This window comes from Podarcis pityusensis (genome assembly GCF_964106645.2).
Source record: "Podarcis pityusensis genome assembly, chromosome: 13".
Lineage (NCBI taxonomy): Eukaryota > Metazoa > Chordata > Lepidosauria > Squamata > Lacertidae > Podarcis > Podarcis pityusensis.
The window spans coordinates 36,951,336-36,977,031 of record NC_138038.1 but is presented as its reverse complement, the minus strand read 5'-3'; the positions used below and the strand labels follow the sequence as shown (position 1 = coordinate 36,977,031).

Genomic DNA, 25,696 nt, shown 5'->3' with positions numbered 1-25,696 from the left:
CCCGCAGTGTGCCTTGCCTTTCTGTCTCTGTGTTGGTTGGCGAGACGTTGCATTGTCATACTGGATGAAAGGGACTTGGGCTGCATTCCCTAAGCATCATGACCAGGGAGTAAGAAGGGAAGCGGACGGTGGGGTGGCACCCTTCACCTGACCCATGTTTGCTGGAAGGTGCAGGGGACAGGCAGCAGGGAGCATCGTCTGGTGCAAACGCGGCAGCAGGAGCATGAAATTGGTTCTGCTGATGCATTTGCACTGAGCCTACTTTGCTGCTGCTTCACTCCTCCCCTTCTACCTCCTGGCAAGCAGCAGGAACTCAGCCAATCTGAGGCCAGGTGAGCAGCAGGACCTCTTCACATTATAAATAGCAAATGGCATCTAACACCCTGCAAACTCTGTGCAAATAAATCAGGGCGAATATTCAGTGAACAGGTCATCAGGAAGCAACAAAAGGTCCAATTTGCTGGTGCCGGTGAGAAGCACATTTGTTGCATCAGGGTGCCAAATCTTTAGAAACACAGCCTGAATTTACTGGAATGTGATTGACTCTCAGCCCAAAATAGTGACAGTCCAGCAGCAGCCCGGGTTTTAGCCACTTTTGCCCAGATGAATCCTCCAGAGATTTCTACAGAATTCCTACAAAGTTTCCATGTCCGGATCTTGTCCAGGAATGTTGTCTACATTGATGCAACCCCATGTGGTTTAGCTGATCTCCACCTGAACAGAACTTCAGATGTTGGTCAAGCAGAGAGAATTGGGATCATCCCTGCCACATTTGGGAGAAAAGATCAGGCTATGATTCACACCACAGTTAAAGTGGAGTTGGGTGCAGACTACCCAGAGGTACACAGCACCACACTCTGAGTAGTAAAACCTCATAAGCTTAGAGGGACTTGCTCCCATCCCCAGTTAACACGGGGAGGATCACAGCCTTGTTCCGGCTTAACAGAGCAATCCTAAATAAAGAAAACTATAAATTATGCACCTGAATTACCCCTATTCCAAACTCCATTCAGGACGATTTTTTCTTACACCATCCTTTCTCTGGTTATGTTTTGCTGGGTTGCTAAATTGTCCCAGAGTTGGAAGGTGTTTGGAATAGGTGCAAATCCTTGCCCCGCCCCTGGAACACTCCTTTTTGGGGACATGCTGATGTAAGTTACACCAGTTTTAAGTTCTGCCAGCTGTGCAGAACTTTAGGGTGTTTAGGGAGTTAAGCTGGTATATCTCCAGCTGAGCTAAGCTTAGGGACTTATGCCAGCATAGCCCCAGCTGTGCCTAGTCTCAGTGAGGAAAGACCAACACCTGCCAAATCTCATGCTGTTGGATCTTGGGTTCGGATTGCATTGTTAGGGAACCTGGTTTATGCATGTCCTTGTAAACATTAATCACATGCACTCACAGATCTACAAATCTGGGATTCTTTTGCAATATGGTTTCCACTGATGGGGTTGGTGTAGGAGGCTCCTATTTAAAGTATGAGCTGTTTAAGGGAATAATCAGAGGCTCACTTTTCTGTCTTACGCCTCCATCCCCCTCCCCTGCCACAAGCCTGTCTGCCAAATCTCCTTGATTGGAACAGTCCCCCTTGTATGTTGTTGTTGTTGTTTAGTCATGTCCGACTCTTCGTGACCCCATGGACCAGAGCACGCCAGGCACTCCTGTCTTCCACTGCCTCCCGCAGTTTGGTCAGACTCATGTTTGTAGCTTCAAGAATACTGTTCAACCATCTCGTCCTCTGTCGTCCCCTTCTCCTTGTGCCCTCCATCTTTCCCAACATCAGGGTCTTTTCCAGGGAGTCTTCTCTTCTCATGAGGTGGCCAAAGTATTGGAGCCTCAGCTTCAGGATCTGTCCTTCCAGTGAGCATTCAGGCCTGATTTCCTTAAGAATGGATACGTTTGATCTTCTTGCAGCCCATGGGACTCTCAAGAGTCTCCTCCAACACCATAATTCAAAAGCATCAATTCTTCAAAAGCATCAATTCTTCCCTTGTATATTTACTCCAAAAAGAGTAAGGGTAGCTACCATTTATTTGCTGTTAGCCAAATACCAGTCTTGCTTACAACAAATATTTCTTTGGGGGTGGGGGATAATAATAAGTTGGGAGAGAGAAAGGAAGGCTTAATTGCTTAATTGTTCAGATGGAAACAGTGAAACACATACGCATGAACACCCTAGTGTGGGCACATCCCAGGACTGGGGGAAACCCAAAAGGTTAGATCCAGGTAGATCTTTTGTTTCTGATGTTTCTAGTGACACTAGGCATTTGGCCTTCCCTTTCTTGCAGGAAAGTCAGTTTCTAGGCACTCTGCACCTCATTCCCCAAGGACTCTGAAGAACAGTGTGCTCTTTGACATTTTCAGGGGACAATTCATTTCCCCCAAATGTAGCTAAAGACAATGGTCACTAGAGGGAGCTGCAGGACAGAGCAATGCTCAACTAATGAAAACTACTGCTGGCAACCTTCCCTGCACCCCAGCCTCAATCTAGCAAGGCTCCTGCACTTTTAACAACAGCTTTGTGTCTGGAAGAAATTCAGCTGCTTCAGGTTTTCCTATGCTCTAGTTCCTGGAAAGGAGGGCTTAAGGTGGATGGGCATTGCTGGGCTGGGGAGTGAGCCTGCTGCTGCTCCACCCTCCCAGCATCCAAAGTCTGAGGTGGCTGCTTCACTCTGCCTAATGGTAGGGCTGGCCCAGATGCTTCAACTGGGAATGTCTAGGGCAATGCCCAGTTTTTGCCCTTATCTTAAAGAGCACTATTCCGTTTCCTTTTTACAATACAAGAGAAAATGTATATTCTAAAATGAGTACTGTAATTTGACCATATTCTCATTTGAATTATTTTCCCCCAGTTCTGTAACATTTTTAAACACTTCAGCAAAAATAACAAGGGGCACTCCCAGGCGCTCACTATTTCCAGGTGGGATTCAATCACATACTACTGGCAAATTCAGGCTGTGCAATTATACTTGATTGGGGCATCTTGTATGGCAAACCTGCTCCCCCCCCCCAAAGAGCAGACTTTCCCCCCCTCCCCAATAAGGAAAGTGACAGGAAAATGCACTGGAAAATGTGGGATGACACTGGATTTGACACAATGTCATCTAACCTCCACACAAACAAATTGGGACGAATGCTCATTAAATTGCCGATGTTATCTAACTTCCCTGCAAAGAAATGAGAACGAATGCTCAAGAAGCAGGTTGTCTGGAAGCAGCCAAGGTAATGTATTTAACTGCTGATGCCTAACATTCCTGCCTTAGCATTCCTCAGCAAAATATAGTTTGTTTGAAGCATCTTGTAGAGGTGTGGGTGTTTATTTGTGCGTCATCCTGCCTTCCCAGATGATCAGGTTGATAGATGCCACCTGTGCGTGTTTTTATGTGGCAGTCCTCAGTGCATGGTGTTTAGACAATATATAGACCACTTAACATTTCTAAATGGTTTGCAAGTATCATAAAATATTACAAATAAATGTGTTCCAGGTGATGCGAGTTCTGTATGTTCTGTCTACCCATGTGTTTATGTTTAATTTTATATATTGATATATATATTAACCCCAAGTGGCAGGAAGGGTCCCTGCCTCTGGGAGGTTCATAGAATCATAGAATTGTAGAGCTGGAAGGGACCCAGAGGGTCATCTAGTTCAACCCCCTGCAATGCAGAATTTTCTCACCTAAAGCATCTATGGCAGATGGCCAACCAACCTCTGCTTAAAAATTTCCAAGGAAGGAGAGTCCACAGCCTCCTGAGGGAGACCGTTCCACTGTTGAACAGCTCTTACTGTCAGAAAGTTATTCCTGATGTTGAGTCGGAATCTCCTTTGTAACTAGAAGCCATTGGTTCGAGTCCTACCCTCCAGAGCAGGAGAAAACAAACTTGTTACAAGCTAAATGTTGACTGTGGATCAAAAGCAATGATAGATACTTAGACTTCTTTTCACCTGAAGGCAGGACCTTGCTTTTAAGGCTTCGTGGAACATGTGTTTTGAGGAGAGATCTGGGGGAACGAAAGAGCTTGCACCATATTTACAACCAGCGTTTATTCACTGTGCCAACCAGTAAAACATGTTCTCTTAACTAACCAGTGTGTTTGTGATGGCCTGGGATTCCGATTCAGAGGCTAAACCGGAGGAATCCCAGCCTGCACGGGAGTCCCCGCCTCCAGGGCCGGCTGCACTGGGGCAGGGCCTTGATTCTGAAGCGCCTGCACCTGTACCGGATCCTCAGGAGCAGGCACCAGGTGAATCCACTCTGGCTCCGGAGGTGGTTGAGGACTCAGTGCCTACAGGTGAGTCTCCCCCTGGGTCCAGTAACCCTTCAGCCTCGCCTGAACTGCAGAGGCTCAGGGCAGAGAGGCGAAGGGAACTGGTTTCTCCCAGGAGGAGTGCTCACCTTAAGGCCAGGAGAGGCAGGTCTCCTGGGGGCCGGGACCGCCCCTGGCCTCAGAGAAGATAAAGGCCAGTCAGCCCGGTCCCAGGTTGCGGGAGCAACGTAGTCGTTGAGTACCTGCTCCTACCCGGACCCAGACCTGACCTTCCAGTGTTCCTGTTCCCCGCCCGGCTTCCTGCTTCTGACCTTCCAGTGTTCCTGTCCCCGCCCGGCTTCCTGCTTCAGACCTCGCCTCGCTCCTTGTGAACTGGTTCCAGGCTAGTGACTCAGGACTGGACTTTGACTATGACAACGGTAACCTTCCCCCCGGGACTAGCACAGTGTTCTTTCCAAGTAACCATGAAAAATCAGTAAACTTCAGATTCAGCCAGGTTCTAGCCATAACTCATGTTTCCACCCAAATGTTGTAGAGACTACAACTTCCACCAGCACTAGCCAGCACGGCTGGCGTTCTGGAATTATGGGAGTTGTGGTCCAGAAACATGGGTGGGGGCACCACATTGGCTTACTCCTGTGCAAGATTCTTCCCCGCTGAACTTCCAGTATTTATGGACTATATATATATTCTATGTGGACTAAGGTTACCAGACGCCCCCGTTTCCCAGGGACAGTCCCCGCATTTACAAATCAGTCCCCTGACAAAATCCATCTATTTAATAGGAAGTTGAAAAGTATCCCTGGATTCATTGAAAAAAATCTGGTAACCTTAATATGGACACCTTCCAGATTTTTACAGATTCAGAGAGCTGGAGATGTATGAGTGGGTATGTGTGGTGCATGGGTGTGAATGGGGACATGATGGTCTGTATTTAAACCAGCTAATACACTGTCCATTGAGTGGCTGCACTTTTAATCCCATGAAGTCACATACCCTGTTGGACGCTGGGTCTTATTTCCAAAAGCATCGGTTTTAGCAGTTTTTCTGTGTGTGCCCTTTGCATACAGCTGTTGCTTGCAAGAGATACACGGTTGTCTGGCATGGTCTGGGTGTTTGATGGTTGCCTCCCAAGTTATATTCCAGCTTGCAAAGCCTAATGAAATTGCAAAGCAGTTTTATTAAGCCTACAGTATTACTTGGAGTAGATCCTGATTACAGTAGGTGCCATTCCCATTATGTAAATATGGGCGGCATTAGTGGGGTGCTTCAATGGTGTGGGCAATGGCCTGAGGCTTAAAGTTAATTCATACATCATTGTGTGTGTGTGTTTTGTCTGTCTGCTGCATATAAACAGCTTGGTCTCTCTCCAGTCAGGCTGATACGTCTCTGATGTATATGTGGGTTTCCCTCCCTGCCTCCCGCTTCATGTTTCTCTGTCATCTGGCTGGTGGCTGCGATTGTGTGCTCTGTATCTCCAGGTGATGTGGGTGTGTGAGAGAGAGGTGCTTATGTGTGTGTGACGTCACTATCTGCAGTGGTTGTGCATTCACATTCCAGTCACCAAGTCTGAGATCGACACAGAGACAGCTGGGCATCCCTCTGCCCTCTTTCTTTTTCTCTGCAAAAGAAATGGAAGATGCGAGAGGGTAGCAGGCTGCATGGGAGAGGACTAGAGAGGAGCCATTTCACATTTTCATTGGAGGCCGGGTGGGGTGGTGGGAATATTAATGAGACCTGCTCTTGGATGCATTCTAATTGAAAAAGGGGTGTATTTTAATGACATTTCTTTCCTTCCCCCCGGCATGTCACAATATAGCAATATTATCAACAGAAGAATATGAGCAAGTTGGGTGCCTGGGAAGGAATTACAGTGATGTCTAAAATCTGGCTGAAATAAATTAAAAAATTGTCCAGTAGCACCTTAGAGACCAACTAAGTTTGTTCTGGGTATAAGCTTTCGTGTGCATGCACACTTCTTCAGGCCCATGAAAGCTTATACCCAGAACAAACTTAGTTGGTCTCTAAGGTGCTACTGGACAATTTTTTTAATTTTTTAATTTCTTTCAACTGCATCAGACCAACACAGCTACCTACCTGAATCTAAAATATGGCTACCAGCCATAGGGGAGGGCAGCAGTTAGGAAAACTCCTCGGTTTCTCTGGGGATGAATGTGAAAGATGGTTGGGGAATATAACAGATTATGGAAGCAGCTGAAATCAAGGAATTCTGGGTTCTTTAGAAGGGTTGCCAACTTCTTAGCTAGCATTTCCTCCTGCACCTTTAACCTATTGGATGGCAGACTATTAGCAGATGCTTGTTCTCATCCCCAAACAGGCTTCACTTGATTTAATCAGATCAAGTTCCTCTTGAAGTAAAAAAAAAAAAAAAGCACTCAAGAAACATCCCCCCCCCCCACATTGAGTTGGCAATTTTATTCCTTAAGTGCACATACAACAGATTATGGTTAGAGCCAGGACTACTGGGTTTGATGAGAGGAACGTACATAAGGTAGAGCTGCAGCTTAAAAACAAACAAAACCCTGGCGGGGCTTCCGTAGACGTTGATCGATAAAGAAATTCAACAGGTGCAGCCCTTGGCAGGGCTGTGAGAAAGCTGCTCCTGCGGAATGGATGCCCCACCAGAGTTCCCTCAAGAGGGACTGGAGGTTAACAAAAAGGGCGTGCTCCTGGAGGTTGCTAGGAAGCAGGGCTGCCGGGTTGTATTTTCCTGACCTGCCTCTCCCTTGCTGTGCAAAACACTGCCGAGAACCAAAAAAAGCTCCCTCGCCCTGTTTACATCTCAGGGTGTAACTGGAGAGCCTGAGGGCAGGAGGACCAGAATAACCGAGGGGAGAGACGTGTTCCTTGCTGGAGAGCATCCCCTTCTCCCTCTCTCTCTCTGCCCCCACCCCCAGTGGGGACGCCCTGTCCCCAGGCTGAGATGCTGACAAGGAGGAATGGAAGATGGGCCGCTGGCTCCCTGCGTAGAAACGGCTGGGCAGAAGAAGCCAGGCACATCTTCAAGCAATTGCTGCCCTCCCCCGCCGCCTCACCTTCCCTCACAATGCCCCAAAAGAGCCCTCCTGGCCTTGCCACAGCAGATGCCAGGCCTCAGGCCTGGGCGAAAAATAAAGATGGCTCTTTGTATTGGGGAGCTAGGGCAGGGGAGTATCTCTGTCTTAAATTGCTTTTTGGCATTTCTCTTGTTCCAAACTGATTTTAATATTGTATTTTTTTTAATTGCTGTAACCTGCCCTGGAAGATTATTGTGAAAGGTGGATAATAAACTGAAATAATAATAATAATTCTGTGTAATCTAAACATCATGCTGTGGTGACCAGAAGATACGTTTGCTCTGATTCTTAAGAATTTGATATTTTTTTTAAATGGCTGTTTCTTCTGCTTTCACGTTTGTGCTGTTCAAAAGGCATTACCAAAAGGTCCAAAAGCACATTGGAAACTCATTTTACCCAACGGGAACACTTTGACATTAATTTATTTGCCCCTGGGTCATGTTGGCCCTTCAAGGAACCTGTGTGTGTGGCATAATAATTCTAGGGAAATTTTTTATAGGGTGCACACTCTTAAAAGGGCCTGCTTTTTTTAAAAAAAAAAAGTTTGTGCAGGGTAGTCAGTGCAGCCTGTCTCTTTAAGAGACCGGCCTTGCCTCTATGAGAAACTCTTCTCACCCTTTTTGGGTTTGGTTACCTCCATAGCTCATTAGGAACCCAATGTAACCTTAACCTTGTCTGTGGAGCGGTTGAGTTGCTGTTCTGCTGCTCATGAATAAATGCAAGTAATGAAATGGAGATCTGCTGCTTCCCTGGTATTAGGGCTGACTTGTGGCATGGTTCCCCAGTGAGTACCCTTACCAAACCCACAGGATGCTACGTGGTGTTAGAAGTGGATTAAGGGTTGAATAGAGCCACCTGTTTTAATACGGTGTGTGCCTGGAAATAGGCCAAGCCCCTCAAAGCCATCTGGAAATGATCCTCTGTGGATGCCACAAGTTACTCTTTACACCCTCCTGAAGTGGTTCTGGGCAATACAAACTGGTCTACCCAGCAGGGCTGGTTCACATGTGCGCACAGATCAGCAAGTAATAATGTTGGATATATATCTGAGTGTGTGTGTGCTTCTTGCCCCCCCCCCCATGCGTAAGTACAGTTAATTCTGATCAGGAATTAGCGCCTAGAGCATTCTAAATTCAATACAGTTGTGAGATTGGCATAATCCCCATTACTGCTTGTTCGCAATTAATCAGGGTGGGGGAGGATCTGAGACACAGACATCTTCGGAACACCAAAACTCTCAAGATCTCCACATACCTAGCACCCAAACCTTCATCATTGCACCCAAGTGCCCTTTGAACCCTTTAGTGCTGAATTGGAACAAACGGCAATCGGGTTTTCTGTCGATTGCTGTTTGTTCCAATTTAGCACTAAAGAGCGGGTTTTCTGGGAGGAAGTGGCTCGGATCCATGCCTAGAAAACACGGCACAAGCAGGAAACTGCTCACACCTATGCTTTCTAGGCATGGGGCAAGTATGGATGAGGCCAAACGTAGCAATGTCTCTCATCAGCAGGGCAACCATGATTATGGTTTGCCTTTTTGTGTTAAAGCTTTAAAGAGCAATTACCATTAATGGGCCCTAGGTATAAATTGACTGGGCGAGTGATGTATCTCAGTCTCGTATCTTTAGGCTGCTAAGAAAATAAGGATGGAAGAAAGTCTCAGGCAGAAGGCAAAAATAAGGGGGAGAAACTGATAAGTAGTGAGGGGAGACTTAGAGATCTCAGGGAAGTTGGAGTTGTGAGGATTCTTTTATATTTTATCTACTACATTTATTTGTATTCTACCTTTCCTCCAAGTTCAAGGCAGTGTACATGGTTCACCCTCATTTTATCCTTACAGCAACCCCATGAGGGAGGTTAGACTGAGAGATAGTGACTGGTCCCAAGTTTACTAAGTGAGTTTCATGGCTTTGAACCCAGGTTTTCCTGAGCCCAGCCCAACGCTCTAACCACTACACCCTAGCAGTCTGTGTGTTTGCACCTCAACCATAATCTCAGTAATCTTCCACAAGTTTGTGGATGCCTGAACACCATGGATAAGATGGTTTCCTTTCATGCCATCTATCCTTTAAAATATGGTATATTTGAGGGCTAGAAACCATGTTTGTTTGTTTGTTTGTTTGTTTGTTTGTTTGTTTGTTTGTTTGAAAAGGAACCCAAGAGTCTTAACAGCTACAAATTCTCCACGATGTAGATTCAGGTGATACTGGATTTTTACCATCTGCCATGGAACCCAGTCCCTGTCGCTCCCTCTCTCCTTTATTCCTTAACCTCTTTCCACTTTAGAGAGGGTAACACTCCCATCTTCTTTCAAAGCTTGCTTTTTTGCCCTTAGATCTGCGTTCCGCTTGTCACCTGGTTCGCTGATGCTACAACTTGACAGTCGTCTCTTCCCATCAACCCAAGCCAACACATGAATTTTCAGCACACAGAGTACACCAAGGAAAACGAGTTCTCTCTCCAACTCCCACCCCAATCTTTCTTGGAGAAATTCACTTAGATGCAAAGCTGAACGGACAGCCTGGCAACGATGCCTCAGTGGCTCGTTCGTGGTAAGGCTTGGACAGTGTATCCTGAAATTATAAGAACATGGAGAGCCTTTTCAGATCACAGGAGAGGGAAAGTTCTTTTTCTTTCTTTTTAAAGCACATTTGCCCCAGCTGAGCATTATTAGCACAATATCCAGTTCGCAAACAGTGTGCGTGTGTGGGGAATCGATAGCCTTGCTCAGAGTGGGTTGGTTATGCTTCAAGGTAACTGCAATCTGTTCATTGGTCAGTGCTGATTTTAAACACAAGAAGTAAACACTTATGCTGGAGAATGGAAGCATGCAGCCTAGAGCCAGGGCTGCCATCAAGGGTTGGCATCGTCTGGCAGCTGCCAAGGCCCATGCCTCCACAGAGGGCCCTGCAGTGCTGCTGTTCCCCCTTTCCATGGCCACCCGTTTACTCACACTATCCCTGTGGCCTAGTGGGATCATGCAACCGAGCAATAAATATGAGAAGGGGCAGTCCCTGCCATTGCCTGTTCACTCATCCGCCCTTTCCTTCTGGGCGGTGGTGGGGATTGGGGCCAGAGGTAAAGGGAGACTAAATGAGTGATGTCAGCAAGGTGGAAGGAGTCCAACTGAGAGCATCTCGCACCAATATGTAATATCCATCCTATCTAGAGAACCTGTGGCGCTTCAGATTCTGTTGAAGTCCCACTATCTCCGATGGGAGTCCATCAACTTCTGGAAGGTCGCATCCCTAGCCTAGAGCTAAACTTTTAAAAGAATTTGTAAAAGGCAGTTGCTTTGGTAAGAATATTTTGATAGGTGTACCCTTCCTCCTTTTATTTTTTAAAAAACGAGGTCATGAGTGTACCCCCAGCTGTATGGAAAGCTGAGCCTCCCAAGACAAGAAGGTCTGCAAACTTTAATCAACAGGTCAATCGGCTGAAACGTCTAACAGCCAGCTTTAACCAGGCAGGACGGTTTTTAACAGCTGTGCCTGAGAGTTGGAATTGCACAGTTGTAATGGTGACTGGTGTTCACTGGGAGTGCTTGGGTAGAAGGCAGGGAGACCAACAGCAGGTGGAGCCAGGGCCAAGCCAGGCAGAGCCCCCCCCCCCCGGTTGTAAGGCAGAAGGCAGGCAGGCGTTTGCGGAGGGTATACTGAGGCAGGTGAGGCAGTGCCCCACCCTCCCTGATGGGCCAGCCTCCGTTGCACAGCTGTTGTTGTTTAAGGCACTTGCTTCTGGTGTATTGCCATAATAAGATTGTGGTACAGAACTTCTTGAATTCTCAGCTTCAAGGGAGACTGCCAACAGCTCAACAGCTCTCTGCATGGTCTTTGCCAGGGCTGAAAGAAAACTTTGCCCAGAATCAAACAGTGGTGCATTTACAAAGTCAAATCTGGAATTTCAAGTTGTAAGAAGTATGTATTATTATTATTACTAATTATTATTATTACTTTCTATATTAATGCCACTCCCCTTATTTATAGGTTTTGCCAAATTCTCCATAACATTTATATCAACGACCTAAGATTTAAGGGAGTCTTGTTGAGCACAAATGCCCTGAATTCAGGATATGATCCAGTTGCTCTTTGTGTTCCCCTAGTACCTCTTCTCCACACAGTGCTCTTAAGGTGGGCATTTTCTACTCCCACCTTTTCTCCACAAGCAGAGAACTGCACCTGAGGAAGACCTGCCAGCTGGACTGAGTCCTTGGCATTTAATATTTTCCATGCATTCTTTAATACGTCACCTCTAACAACAGGAAGAACTGGGAAACGTTAACTATTTTTTTAAAGGTGAGAGTAGGATAATTTTACTTTTTTGGCAGGAAAAAATCATGTTTTGAGAAGGTTGCCTCTAAATTCATTTTGGGGGCTTCCAGATTGTCACTATATTCTGGTGGGATTTAATTGCGTACCGGCAAATCCAGGGTGCACAATTATAGTTGATTGGGAGAGCTTGTGCAACATTCCCGCTTTCCCAAAGGATCTGCTTTTTTTGCAGTAAGGAAAGTGACAGGGAAACACACAGGAAAGTGTGGCATGGCACTTGCTTTGATGCCACTTTGCCTAAACTTCCCGCAGACAAATCAGAATTAATACTCATTAAATAGGGATGGGTGCCCAATAAGCAGTTTGTCTGGAAGTCCCCTCACTTTTGAAAGCACTGAGCTTTGTGGCTGCTGGCAGGGCCCTTGACAGAAATTAATTATGGACCCAGAATTTTTAACCCAGAATGACTGGTTAAAAATTGCCCTGTGTTTCAGGGTACCTGTCCATAATTCCTTGGGATTTCTAGGCTGATCCTGTGTGTGGCTTTTTGCCACCGTGTAAGAGTCATAGGGCCAGTTGGGGACAGGGTGCTTTTAATTTTTGTACTTGGAGGTTGTACGAAGAAGAAAAAGAAAGAAACTCAGTTTTACAAGGGAAGGATTGGGATTTTTGCTCAGCGTGGCACATCACTCAAGGGGGGAACTGAGACGAGAATCTAACGCTTGACCGCATGGCGTAGATTTAAAGGAGTCCAAGACACGGCCCCTCCATTGAGCTATAAATAGCCATTTATAAAAACCGGGTTTAAAATACAGCCCTTTATCCTCCCTCCCCTCGTAATTTCTCAGTTCATTAGCACAGCTGTCCCCTCATTCATAAGCAGAGCCCTTTCCTCATAGCCGCCCCCCCCCGCCAATCTAAAACAAAACAAGCACTAGAGGTTCTATTTACAAGTCACAAAACAGGGAAGGGAGAAAACAGAGTCCAGAGGATGGAGAAAGAGGGCAGGCATGTAGGAGGGAGAAGGTCGGTTCTTTCTGCCCCCTAGGGGTGGGTGGAGGTATATGTATGTTTGTTTGTTTGTGTGAGAGATTGTGTGTGTGTTTGTGTGTGTGTGTGTGTGAGATTGTGTTTGTTGGCAGAATGAGAGAAAGAGAGACTTTGGGATTCTCTCCCGTACGGTTTTTAGGAAGCGTTGCTGCTGCTGCTGCGGCTTTTCATGCAGTATTCCCAGGGCTTTTTGGGCAAGCCAGGGATGGACAAAAGGATAAAACAGCCTCCGCCAAAGATCAGGATAGCCCCAGCTGCCACTGCACAAGCCACGGACCAGGAATACTCGTACTCCAGTGGGATGGTCTCATCAGAGGTGATAAGCCACCGAACCGAGTGCCGGAAAACCTCCAGACATACGAGCACCATAATGCCTAAAGAGGGAGAGAGAATAAGTGAGAAGGCAGTCCTGGGAGTTTCGATGACCTCCCTGCCCCATCCCTGGCGTCCTCCCCAAATTCTAGTTGTGAACGAAGACCGCAAACAAAGGACTATGGGAAGCTTCCTGGATAGACATTTGGCTTAGAGTTAACTGGACCACATGAAGGTACATTGTGTTGTGTTTTCTTTTAACTGTCACCAGTGGCTCACTTAACTCTGGGTCATAGCTGTCAATGTTTCCCTTTTTTAAAGGGAAATTCCCTTACTCCGAATAGGATTCCTTGCAAGAAAAGGGAAAAGTTGACAGCTATGCTCTGGGTGCTTGGCCCATCTAATCCAGCATCCTGTTTTCACAGTGGCCAAGCAAGTGCCTGGAGGAAACCTGCAAGCAGGCCTGAGTACAGGAGCATTTTCCTTGCAACCAGCCATGGCTTCTAGCAACTAGTATTCCGATGCCTCACTGCCTTCAACCATTGTGGCAGAGCATAGCCATCCTGCTTAGTAAGCTTAGGTTTTCACAATTAAAGTAGTCTTGAAGTTCTTTTGCAACAAACCCGCTTCTGTCTTCTCCCCCTTTACTTTTGGTGGTAAAGAAAGTGACGGGAAAGTAAAGTGTGGGGTAACCATTGCTCAATGCAGACCTCTGCATGAACAAAAAAGAACGATCCAAACCAGACAGCATTGTGCAACCTCCCTGCTGAAAAAAAATACCCTATCTTTATTGTTGCATCCGATGCCCAGTGCCCAGCAAACAAAATAGGAAGCACATAAAAAATGCAACAGAGTGAAAGAGAATAAAATAGATTAAAAAATGTCACAGAGTAAAATGAGATGGGCATCAACGACTTAAAAAAGGTTGTGTAACCTCTCTGCTAATTTTGTGCAAGCAAACTAGGTAAAGGGACCCCTGACCATTAGGTCTAGTCATGACCGACTCTGGGGTTGTGCGCTCATCTCACTCTAGAATAATAATAATAATAATAATAATAATAATAATTTTAAAAATTATTTATATCCCGCCCTCCCCAGCCGAAGCCGGGCTCAGGGCGGCTAACAACTATAAAACAGTACAAAAGTACAGCACAAACAACACTCTAAAATCATTCATTATAAAATGAATTAATTCAAGCCACTGGCAACCATTGGGCCAGAGCTCCGTGAAGATTGATGAGGGAGGGAGTCAGGCTGTGCCCTGGTCAAAGGCCTGGTGGAACAGCTCTGTCTTGCAGGCCCTGCGGAAAGATGTCAAGTCCCGCAGGGCCCTGGTCTCTTGTGACAGAGTGTTCCACCAGATCGGAGCCACGGCCGAAAAAGCCCTGGCTCTAGTTGAGGCCAGCCTAACTTCTCTGTGGCCTGGGACCTTCAAGATGTTTTTGTTTGAAGACCGTAAGTTTCTCTGTGGGGCATACCAGGAGAGGCGGTCCCGTAGGTACGAGGGTCCTAGGCCGTATAGGGCTTTAAAGGTTAAAACCAGCACCTTAAACCTGATCCTGTACTCCACCGGGAGCCAGTGCAGCTGGTATAGCACCGGGTGAATGTGATCTCGCAGCGAAGACCCCGTAAAGTGTCTCGCTGCAGCATTCTGCACCCGCTGGAGTTTCTGGGTCAGTCTCAAGGGCAGCCCCACGTAGAGCGAGTTACAATAATCCAGTCTGGAGGTGACCGTCGCGTGGATCACAGTGGCTAGGTCAGGGCGAGAGAGGTAAGGAGCCAACTGCTTAGCTTGGCGGAGATGGAAAAATGCCGCCTTTGTTGTAGCTGCAATCTGCGCCTCCATGGAAAGGGAGGTGTCGAAGATTACACCCAAACTCTTAACGGACGGTGCTGGCACTAATTGCGCCCCCGCAAGAGATGGGAGTTGCCCCCCAATCCCATATTGTCCCGTCCCAGCCACAGGACCTCTGTCTTCGAAGGATTTAGCTTCAACCGGCTCCCACGTAACCATCCAGCCACAGCTTCCAAACATCTGGTCAGTGTGTCTGGGGCCGAGTCAGGATGGCCATCCATCAACAGATAGAGTTGGGTGTCATCAGCATACTGATGGCAACCCAGCCCAAAACTCCGGACAACCTGGGCGAGGGGGCGCATAAAGATGTTGAAAAGCATCGGGGAGAGTATCGCACCCTGAGGTACTCCACACACCAAGGAGTGGCGCGATGACAATTCCCCCCCAAGCGCCACCCTCTGTCCCCGACCAGAGAGAAACGAGCGCAGCCATTGAAGGACTGTGCCCTGGATCCTCACGTCGGCAAGGCAGTGGTCCAGAAGTTCGTGATCGACCATGTCGAAACCTGCTGACAGATCTAGAAGAATCAGCAGCCCCGACCCACCTCGATCCAGCTGTCTACGAAGATCATCTGTTAGGGCAACCAGAGCCATCTCGGTCCCATGACCAGCGCGGAAGCCAGACTGGAATGGATCCAGAGCTGATGGATCCAGAGCCTATAGGCTGAGGGAGCCGGCGTTTGTCCCCAGACAGCTTTCGGGTCCTGTGGCCAGCATGACTAAGCTGCTTCTGGCGAACCAGAGCAGCGCACGGAAATGCCGTTTACCTTCCCGCCGGAGCAGTACCTATTTATCTACTTGCACTTTGACGTGCTTTCGCACTGCTAGGTTGGCAGGAGCAGGGACCGAGCAACGGGAGCTCACCCCGTCGTGGGGATTCGAACCACCGACCTTCTGATCAGCAAGTCCTAGGCTCTGTGGTTTAACCCACAGCGCCACCCGCGTCCCCTAAGCAAATTAGGACAAATGCCCAATAAAGAGGTTGCCTGGAAATGACATTTGTTTTTCAGGAACGCAGTGGCTGGGGCAGCAGGCCTGAACAAGGGAAGGAGGTTTTGCAGGGTGGGCTGCCTTACCTGATATGATAAAGAAGCAAGATGCTGGCTTCAGGAGAAATTCAACCCCTTTGCTCAGAGCCACCGTGATGCAGAGGGACCCCATGGCCATTAGGGTGATGCTGACGAGGGACACAATGGCCGCCGTGATGTTCAGTTCTACACAGCGGTGCCAACCAAGCCAGCAGGGCGGTGGAGGGAGATAAAGCAGACATTTGTAGACGCAAAGAGTGACGGATTCACAATTACCCACTTGACCTGCTTCCTCTGTGTGTGTGGCACAGAAGGGAATGCTCAGCCTCTGTGGCATTACAGGGACACACAGCGACACAATCATGTGCTATGTGATAAACGGCCACGGCTGAGGTGTGGTGTTGAGTGAGGCCCGATGAGAATGGAAGTGTAGGAGATGGGACAGGGCAGCTGGAGAGCGGCTTGGTAAACCAGCCTGAAGGGACCTTGGACTGCAGACGGGGAGGAATGCCAGAGAGAGATTCAACTAACTGCAGGTTATTTTATGTTTTCGAAGGGAGAGCCGCCCGCCACTGCTTGTCTGTCCCAGCATGCCTCTGTGTAATCTGAGATCCTCTGAACAAGGCACGGGCCTTAACCTAAATAGCCTGCTTAAGGTTAAGATTCTTAACAGTTTTTAAAAGCTTTAGACAGCAGCACGCCACCCCACTCCTGTTAAACTAGGGCAGGAGTGATGGATTGACTAAACCAAAAACATGAGCAGATCTTTTTAATTTTCTAAAAGTTATTTTGCCTGCAGGTGCTGGGCAAAATCCCTCCTGGTTCCCTCCCACTCTTCTAACTGTGGTGATGTTTGCTATATGACACATGCTCCAAAAACAAAAGGAAGGGTGCCTGTTGCTTCAGAGCTCTTGCTTTTAATAAAAACAAAAATGTATGCGTTTCCAAATGATTGCTCAGTGGATTCAATCACGAAAACGCGTGGGACACTGATTGCGATTTCCTTAATCAGGTGGCAGTCCGAGCACTAACCCCCGTTTTCTCCTCGAGTTTCAGTTTGTAGAACAGCCTGCCTGAGGGAGGAGCTCTGTGAAACTCAAAAGCCTGCACAATGCACTGTGTGTGATGGCAGAGACTCTTGCTCTTAATGAGTGGGCCTTCCCTGTACATGTATCGCGTAGGGTGTGTGTGGTGGAAAAGACTAAAGGGGTGCGGAGGGTCATATCTCTCTGTGAACTGAAGCGTTCCTTTGCCCTGTCACTTTTATTATTTACTTATCCTACCCCTCATGCCCAAAGTCTGTAAAACAGATGAGCATAAAATGGCGGGCAATTCAGTTACCGTATCTTTCCGTCTATAAGACGCCCCCATGTATAAGACGCCCCCTATTTTGGGGGACTCAGATTTAAGAAAATGGGGGGAGATGGCCCAGAGTATAAGACGCCCACTAATTTTTGACATTATTTTTTAGGGGGGAAACCTAGTCTTATACACGGAAAAATACGGTAATTCCAAATCCGTCTCTCCTGTTGCTTTTCCCCCAGCCAGGTGGCACCTGCTTGGAGGAAAGTACCTTGGATGGTGAGGAGATACAAATGCCTATGTGTAGCAGAGGCCCCCCCCAACCCTTTGTCTCTTTAAATATTGTTTGTTAACTGCTCAGATAAAGCTGTTGTTGTTGTTGTTGTTGTTGTTGTTGTTGTTGTTTTTGTTGTTATTCTCATCTAGGATTCCTTTAAGAGTATTGGCTGCCCCAGCATTGAAGAATTCTGTTTAGAAGCAACATAAAGGGCCATGTCATATATCGTTTTAATTGTGTTTTATTGATAGTTTATTTAAGTTTGTAAACCACTCTGAGCTCTTGGGCAGAATGGTGGGATAATAACGTAATAAACACGGGCGTTTTTAATTTGTTCCTGCTGGGATTTTGCACAACGGGCCAACAAGGCTCCCTGTTTTCGATGGGTTGATGGACTCACCTTTTTTAGTAGTCCTTTGGAAGATGTGAGCATTCTCCCCAGTAGTGAAGAATTTGAAATAAGAACAGTTGGCTTCTGAAAGGAAGGCAGGAAAAGGGCATTGAAAAAATAAGAGCAGAAGGCGAAGGAGGGAAAATAAATGGAAGCTATTGTAAATTCTCATCACACACTTTGTGCCAAATATATATGGTGTAGAATTTTTTAAAAATATGCTTTGTTGGTGGTATAGTTTTCTGGTTTTGTGCAAATGTGATGGATCGAAAGAAATAGAAAAGAAGTGAATGCACCAAGAAAGTAGTGGTTATGGGAAGGGGAGTAGCAGAAAGTGTCAATTGATTCACCCACCCCAAAACACAGAAACAAATAGTATGTGACCCTGAGTGGAGCACTTTGGAGCCCAGTTTTACCCAATTTGTCAGATTATCCCTGTATCAGATACACCCTAATTTACAAGGGGGAAGCATAAAAACTGGTGTTACAGAAATTAAATGGAATTGCAAAAAGCTGCAAGCACATAGTAAAATCTGGTGTGGTCCGGTCTGGAGCGACATAGGTAGTGGAGAACACAAGAATGCAAATTCACTGCTCTAAGATGCCGCTAGCTAGGATGCTTAAGTAAAATGCAAATATATATGCCTGCTTTCTCTCTATCCTGCTTAACACAAGACCTAAATGCACTGTGGGTCCGGTCTCCTAGAGCAGAGTTCCCCAACCTGTGGGTTGTTGCAAAGCCTTTGCAAGTGGGTCACAGGCTTTATAAGTAAACCCCAAATAATTACTGCTTCTAATCCTTAACTAGTACGATGAGTACCTCTTTCAACTTTTTGTTTCGTTGGCATATTATAACACTGTGTTGACACTTGTAACCGAGCATCAGAAAGGCTCGAGTCTTATATCTTGACACCTGGGAGCTGCTCTCTGCCGGCTGGTGGCAGATCCGGTGACAGTTCACCATAAGATGCTCGTAGAGGGAGTTGTTTTGAGTGACTATTACAGCTCACCTCGGCTGCGCAGGCTCTTCGGCCCCTGTCAACAAATTCTGCATTGACAGGGGAGTTACATAAATTTTTTGCTTGGATGCCTCAAGGAATTGTTATAAAATAGGCAAACTTGCAGTGAAACTTGCTCGAAACCAGTGGCTGCTGAAAACATAAGGAGTAAAATCCACGTGACAATAAATTGATAGGCCAGCATACCATGTAAATTATTATTATTATATACATGTGGAGCTCATCACTAAAATATAATATGTGAGCAGAAAATAGCTCAGTTTGTTTAACCACAAATGTTGTGACAGTCCCTTTTTCCTACAGTTGTATACATTATAGACTAGTTGGCATCTGCCTGTCTCGGGAGACAATGGAAGAGTGTGCCTTTGGGGGTGGAGTCGAACTGTTGGGAGGTTATTATAGACTACACATGCTAATATATGCAGTGCATCTGCTAATTTTGCAACATACAACATTGGTTCTGGGATAGCTCAGCTGGTAGAGCATGATGTGCATCTTGATCTCAGGCTCGTGAGTTTGAGCCCCTTGTTAGGCAGAAAATTCCTGCATTGCAGGGGGTTGGACTAGATGTCCCTCATGGTCCCTTCCAACTCTACAGTTCTATGATTCTATAACCTTGCTGCAAACAAGTCAGAATGAATGCTCAAGAAAGAACAGGCATAATAAGATTTGTGCAAGCAAAACAGGATGAGCAGGTCATCTGGAGAAGCCTTTAAAAGCAAAAAGCAGAGAGCACATCATGATTTCTTAAAATGCTACACAGTTCTGTGGTAACTTAGAAATGGATAGATGCCTAGATTTTCCAAATTCCCACCATATTTGCTGGTGGATATAGATTTTAAGCATCATATAGGGATATTGTTGAGAAACTCGGGAGTTAAGGTAATGACTTTGCAATTAGCCAGTCTTACGTACACACACTTTGCTCAGGAAGGAGACAATTTCTAGAACATGGCAACCGAAGCAGAGGTTTTGGGGGCAAAGAAAGATTCCTTGCCTCTCAGGCCTCAGGGATTGTCCTTTCCGAGATTTTACATTGCCTGGTGGAGTGGATTTAATTGTGTCCCCAGAGAGAGAAGAGCTAGCAATTACTGCAGCCTTTGCAGCTGGACAAATTCCAGGTAGCCCCAGGGTATGGGGAGCAAGTGCACCATGTGGTTGAGTGAGAGAGAATGTGCATGCATGCATGCATGTGTGAGACATTTACAGGAATTATAATTGTGCTCACAAAAATGCTCATTGTTAAGTCTACTGGCTCCCTGGTTCTCCCCAGCAACAGCTGCCTCTAGGTTTTTGACCAGTAGGGTTATATTCAAAGGAAGGCAGTGAAAGAGAGGAAGGTTATGGTCTGGCACAACATCACATGTAGTTGCGAGATGTATACACAATATATTATTAGTGTGGCAGGGCCCTGATATGTTTAACAAGTGTGTAGAGGAGGATGTGGCCCATAGTGTTCTGACAAGGCCCACTATTGGTACAAGTGCCTCCCCTAGTTGCCTTGCACCTGCCAGTGGCAGGCGGCCATTTTATATTCTCAGAGCAATCTCAATGCAGTGTCGCTTTGGGGCACTCTGAGAAATTAAAATGACTGCCTGCCACTGTCACCACCAGCTAAGCACACCACTGGGGTTCTATCAATGTAGAAGGAGCCCCAAAAGAGGGCAATTTGCCAAGGGCTCCCTCAAATGTGGTGCTGGTCCTGCACAACATACCGGTAGACTATGACAAAATGAAAGAACGGCATCTCTGAGCAAATGCTTGGTCCAGGAAAATTTATTTGGAATGTACAAAAACAACACTGAATTAGAGAATACAGTATACTTTCAGATCTCTCCTCAACTCCGCCCCCGGGCTAACTAGACTAAATTGAATTTGGTTCAGAATTGCACTCAGGCCCAAAATTCATTTTCCGAAGTCACTTCTAATTATTAAATGGTGAGTTATCTCACCCCGAAAAGCAGTGATGTCTTATCTAACTGTCCTCTAGAACTGGGGAGAGTTCAAGGCACACACCGTATTATATTAAAATTATATAAGGGGAAAGGAAGAATGGAGATTAGTGATGGCAAACAATCTGAATTGGTCGCTGAGTTTCAAGCACTACAGTTGTCCTTGGGAAAATAAATTTCCCAGCAGCTATTTGCATAGCAGAACACCAGGCAGCAGAGGAAAAAGGGGAAACCCATCCTCCTTCGCTTGCTGCCTTCGCTGGAGCCACCATTACCACCAAATAAATAGATTGGAGAAAAGGGTACGTTTGTATACCACCCTCTGGAAATGACCATCAAAGTAGGATCGGACCCACTGCAAAGCAGTGCCACACACTCATAACTCAGACAGCTGCTCCAGAAGGATACCATGGTTGATGGTATCAAAAGCTGCTGAGAGGCAGAGGAGAATTAACAGGGACGCATTTCCCTGTCTCTCTCCCAATAGAAATTTGCACCCCGACATCGAACAGCCATGGAAAGACTTTACAATTTGATTTGTTGATTATGTTAAGTTGTGGGTGGACATATCAGACGACACAACGATTCTTCAAACAGCTCTTGTTTATTCACAGGCCAGAACAGAACTGAACTGAACTGAACGGTTCAGCTAGCCTGCTTATATAAAGCTCCACAACAACTCAACAGTAACCACTTTCTGTAACTATTCAATCACTGAATGTCACTTTCAATCCCTTATTTGCATATGCAGACCTGAGTGAAAACTATCTACAGTATCCCCCTGCTGGCCCAGGGTGAGAACTTCAGTACATAACAGATTATATAAACTGGCTCACACAGTTTGAGCATATGGATGGCGGTGCGGGGGGGGGGGGGGATATTAGCCCCACTTCCTTTCCTCAGACACCAATTTTGTGTGTAAACCTTTGTCATTGAGCCAAGAGCAATGCTGAGGTAGTCTGCTGAAATATAGTGCTTTGCCCAAGACAACTCCATCAATGACTTTAAAAAAAAACAAAAACACCTATTACATGCCAGCAAACTTGCATATGATTGCCATGTGTACACTTTCCAGACATGTCTTCCAGTGGTTAGTTACTCAGAGTTGGGCCTAGCTCAGCAAAACGCAGGGATGGCTCTGGTTACAGGGAGATAAGCCAGGAGTATTAGCCAAGTAATTGGCTCCAATCCCTGTTTTCCGGGCTGCGCTCCAAGCTGTGGCCCACCAGCCCAAGCCGATGATTGAGTTACAGCACAGTCACTCAACCCTGTCAAGCTAAGAAAGAAACCAATCGCTCCTGGACCCAACCGTGGGAGACAGCTGAATATAGGGGCCCTGGCTCTCGGCCTTCCCATTATGTCACACCAATCCCCAGTTCCTTCCCACAGCAACCAAAAACGGTTGCTGCAACTCCCTTGATTTCACTTTCTTCTCCTGGACAATCCGGGAGTCCTGGCTTTCAGCCAGATGTAAGCCATCAAGCTACACCCTATTCCAGTGAGGCCTGGTTGTCCATTTTGCTAATCCATGATTGATTTGCTTGATGTATTTTTAATCCCATCCTTCCTTGAATGAACTCAGGGCCAAGAGCCAGGTGTGCAAATGTGTCTGTGTGTCCCTTTCATCCTCACAACAAACCCGGGAAGCAGGTTGGGGCTCAGGGTCCATCCGCACTTAAATTTCCTCCACGTTTTTTTACACCATGGCCCACACTTTAAAGCTCCGTGAGCAACCACGCTTTGTTTCGCTCCAGAGTTTTCCCTGCGAAAACTTCCTATTTACTGAAAAATGACAATCCGCAGAAAACGCAAATTTGCTTTAAAGAGACTGTTTTCAGCGTCACTGAATAAGCTTTGTGGCTAAGGACTGGGCTTGAACCCAGGTCTCTCTAGATCAGTGGTTGCCAAATTTAACCTCCTCCCATGAGCCACTTGAAAATTGCTGAGGGCCTGGGGCGGGGGGGGGCGCGGGGGGGGGGGAGAACCACTTAATTATTTTTTTCTGCCCGTTGCAGCAATTGCAGTTCCATATAATTCAAATTGTAACACAATATAAGAAATGAAAGAAGCAGTAAATATACAACTGAAAATCAATATGAATATTTAATGTGATGGATGTGCCGTCTCCCATATCCATCCACAAACCCACAGACACACCTCAGACCACCTGAATGAGTCTTGTGGACCACTGGTGGTTCATGACTACAGTTTGGGAACCACTGCTTTGAATGTAAATCTAACACTCAAAATCATTACACCTCACAGGTGTAGCAGTTGCGACACACAATGGTGCCTTCTTACTAGCTGACTCCTTGTTCATATACTCCTTATAATCCTTTTTTAACCTTGTGACTCCTCCTGTTTGCTGTATGAGGATAGAGGAGTTCTACCAATTTTGAAAATTAAAAAGGAAACAAGAAAGCAGCCTTAGTGCAGGGCATTTTTCTGAGGTCAGAATCGATCGTCTGGAGTTGCCACAGAAGCCTCATGCTGATTTCTTACCCTCAGTCAGACATGCTCCAGGCACCCATCCCCATTATGGTAATAATTATAATTAATAACAAACACTCTCGTTAAAATATGTTGGACTTTAGTTTTATTAATAGCATGCATATACTACTGAACAGAAAAAATATATCTTTAATCATGCCCCAGATTCTTCCACCTGAGGCAGGTCGCGCACCACCTTGCCCAATCAATACAACCTAAGGCAGCTTCCTGTGCCTATTCATGGTCCAAGGGGGAGTGTGGAGTAAAGCAGGCTTGGAAGGTGGTTAGGTCTGGGTACCCACCATTTAAATTTCCCACAATGCCCCAGAGTGGTGCTTGGTGGTGGTGGTGGGATTGTGAGGAATTAAAATGGCAGCTGCAAACCTGTTGCTGCCTGTCACCTCCTGCTGCTTCAGGAACCTGGAGTCTGGGGAGGGGGCAAATGCAGTCCCCCCCCCCCCAGCTTCTCTGTCTGGCCCTTGGGAGTCTCCTCACACTGCACCACACTCCTCTTATTCAGCCCTTTTCAGGCATTCATTTGTGTAGCATAAATGCCCATGGATAGCAGGCACGTGGCCACAGGCTCCCAACCTATGCATATTTGTAAGAATGTAAGGATATTTTAATGATTGTGTTTTGGTCAGCATAAGAGCCTGCCACTCCTCCATGGGCATTTATTCTATGCAAATGAACAACTCTCTTTATTTGGAAGTCTTATTGACAGCCTTCCCTTAGGACTTTGGAGGTTTTTGTTTGTGCCCCGTATTATTTGTTCATGTGCTTTAGATGCTAAGTTCCAGTATTCAAAACATGTGAACAGTACCTTTTTGTCTGCAGCTGAAGAAGATATGAATGATCCTTCATGATTACATCTCAAACACAATGAAGTGAAATCTCGTACAGGTGATGGTGAAGGCCAGAGTCAAAATAATGTGGAGCAGTTTTTACTGGAGAGATTTGACTTCTAACTGGAATTTGAACCTGCTTCGCTTGGATATTATTGCTTTGAAGCCCGTTTATACTTCAGTTTTTCCACTCACTTGGTAAGTTTAATTTTGCTTCAAGTGCATGTTTTCTTATGGATCTTTAATAGCATAGTAAATGTGTGTTTAATGACCCTACTTTGAGTACAATACTCAGGTTTGGGGTTGCATTGCCTATTCTTATGGGGACTTTGTTGGGTCACATATAAATAGATGTTGCTGAATTTCTCAGCTCTCAGTTATTCTATGATCAATGTTTTTTGTTACATTTCTATTCCACATTCACCGAACACAACACAGTACAGCATACATGTGGTTCCCAGGCAGTCTGTCATCCAAGCACAGACTAGACCCAGACCTGCTTAGCTTCAGCAAGGTGACGGCATCATGTGCCTCCAGACCATACAATTCTGGAAAGACTTTTACACATTAACAGTGCAGCAAACAAGTGATAGCTATGTATGTGTGAATTGGTCCTGGAATGCAGTTTTGAATAGGCAGCAGTAAAAATAAGAGCTGGTGTCACCTCTCTCTGCTTGTCAGTAGATTAGGGTTGATTCCAAAATATGCGATATTCTGTCTTTAAGATTAATTCTGCCCGTAGCTGTCAACTTTTCCCTTTTTTAAAGGGAATTCCCTTATTCCGAATAGGATTGCTCGCAAGAAAAGGGAAAAGTTGACAGCTATGATCCTGCCTATGAGAGTAATGGGTTTTATTTTATTCTACGTGTGCTCAGCCCTTTATTTTTATTGTGCCAGCCTGATGTGTATTTTTGCTGCTGCTGTTAGCCCAATTAAAAACAAAACAAAAAACAAAACAAAGATTCGTGATGTTGCAGTTAAGAGTGTCAGACTAGAATGGGGGAAACTGAGGTTCACCCCCCCACCTCACCCGCCATAACCTCACTAGTGACCTTGGGCCAGTAGTTGTCTTAGCCTAACCTACCTACCTATGTTGTGGTGATAAAATTTATATGTGAAAGACAACTGTGTATGCTGCCTTGAGCTTATTGGAGGAAGGCAGAATATAAAAATAATAAATAAATGAAGTTCTAGTTCCCTGAGTTTTTAAAATAACCTTTTATGTTTGTATTGCTGCTTTTAATTGATGCCCTGCTGCTGCTATGTTTATTATATATCCGTTTTTGGCCCTTGCCGCTAATTTACTCACGTTATGTTGATTAGCTTTGCCACCAGCTGCTTCCCAAATAAGTACTTGTTAGATAATTAATGCTGAAGCATGCTTTAAAAATCCTCAGACTTTTGAGAGGTTTTTGTTATTCTAACCCTCATTCTTCTTCAGATATTGCTCAACTTGAAAAAGAGAATGGGAGGGTCATGGCTGTCAAAGGTCATTCATATAGCTGGATATCAGACAAATCTAATTCTTCAGAAATCCAGTAAAGCGTTGCAGCTCTTAGGACTGG

The 25,696-nt window shown here is 45.9% G+C and overlaps 1 protein-coding gene and 1 long non-coding RNA gene across 3 annotated transcripts in view; one reads left to right on the top strand and one right to left on the bottom strand.

Annotated features, from left to right (window-relative positions):
- Window positions 1–12,381: 12,381 nt before the first annotated feature.
- Window positions 12,382–25,696, bottom strand: part of CACNG6 (calcium voltage-gated channel auxiliary subunit gamma 6) — a 31,594-nt gene continuing 18,279 nt past the window's right edge. The window contains exons 2-4 of the mRNA XM_080978104.1: window positions 17,835–17,909; window positions 15,904–16,041; window positions 12,382–13,035 (exon numbers count right to left, since the gene is read on the bottom strand). Of these exons, the coding sequence (XP_080834230.1) occupies window positions 12,797–13,035; window positions 15,904–16,041; window positions 17,835–17,909 (452 nt within the window). The 3' untranslated portion in view covers window positions 12,382–12,796. The remainder of the gene's footprint in view (window positions 13,036–15,903; window positions 16,042–17,834; window positions 17,910–25,696) is intronic.
- Window positions 16,048–25,696, top strand: part of LOC308461314 — a 72,908-nt gene continuing 63,259 nt past the window's right edge. For both annotated transcript variants that reach the window (XR_013978870.1, XR_013978871.1), the window contains exons 1-2: window positions 16,048–16,511; window positions 24,124–24,329. This is a non-coding gene — a long non-coding RNA (uncharacterized lncRNA). The remainder of the gene's footprint in view (window positions 16,512–24,123; window positions 24,330–25,696) is intronic.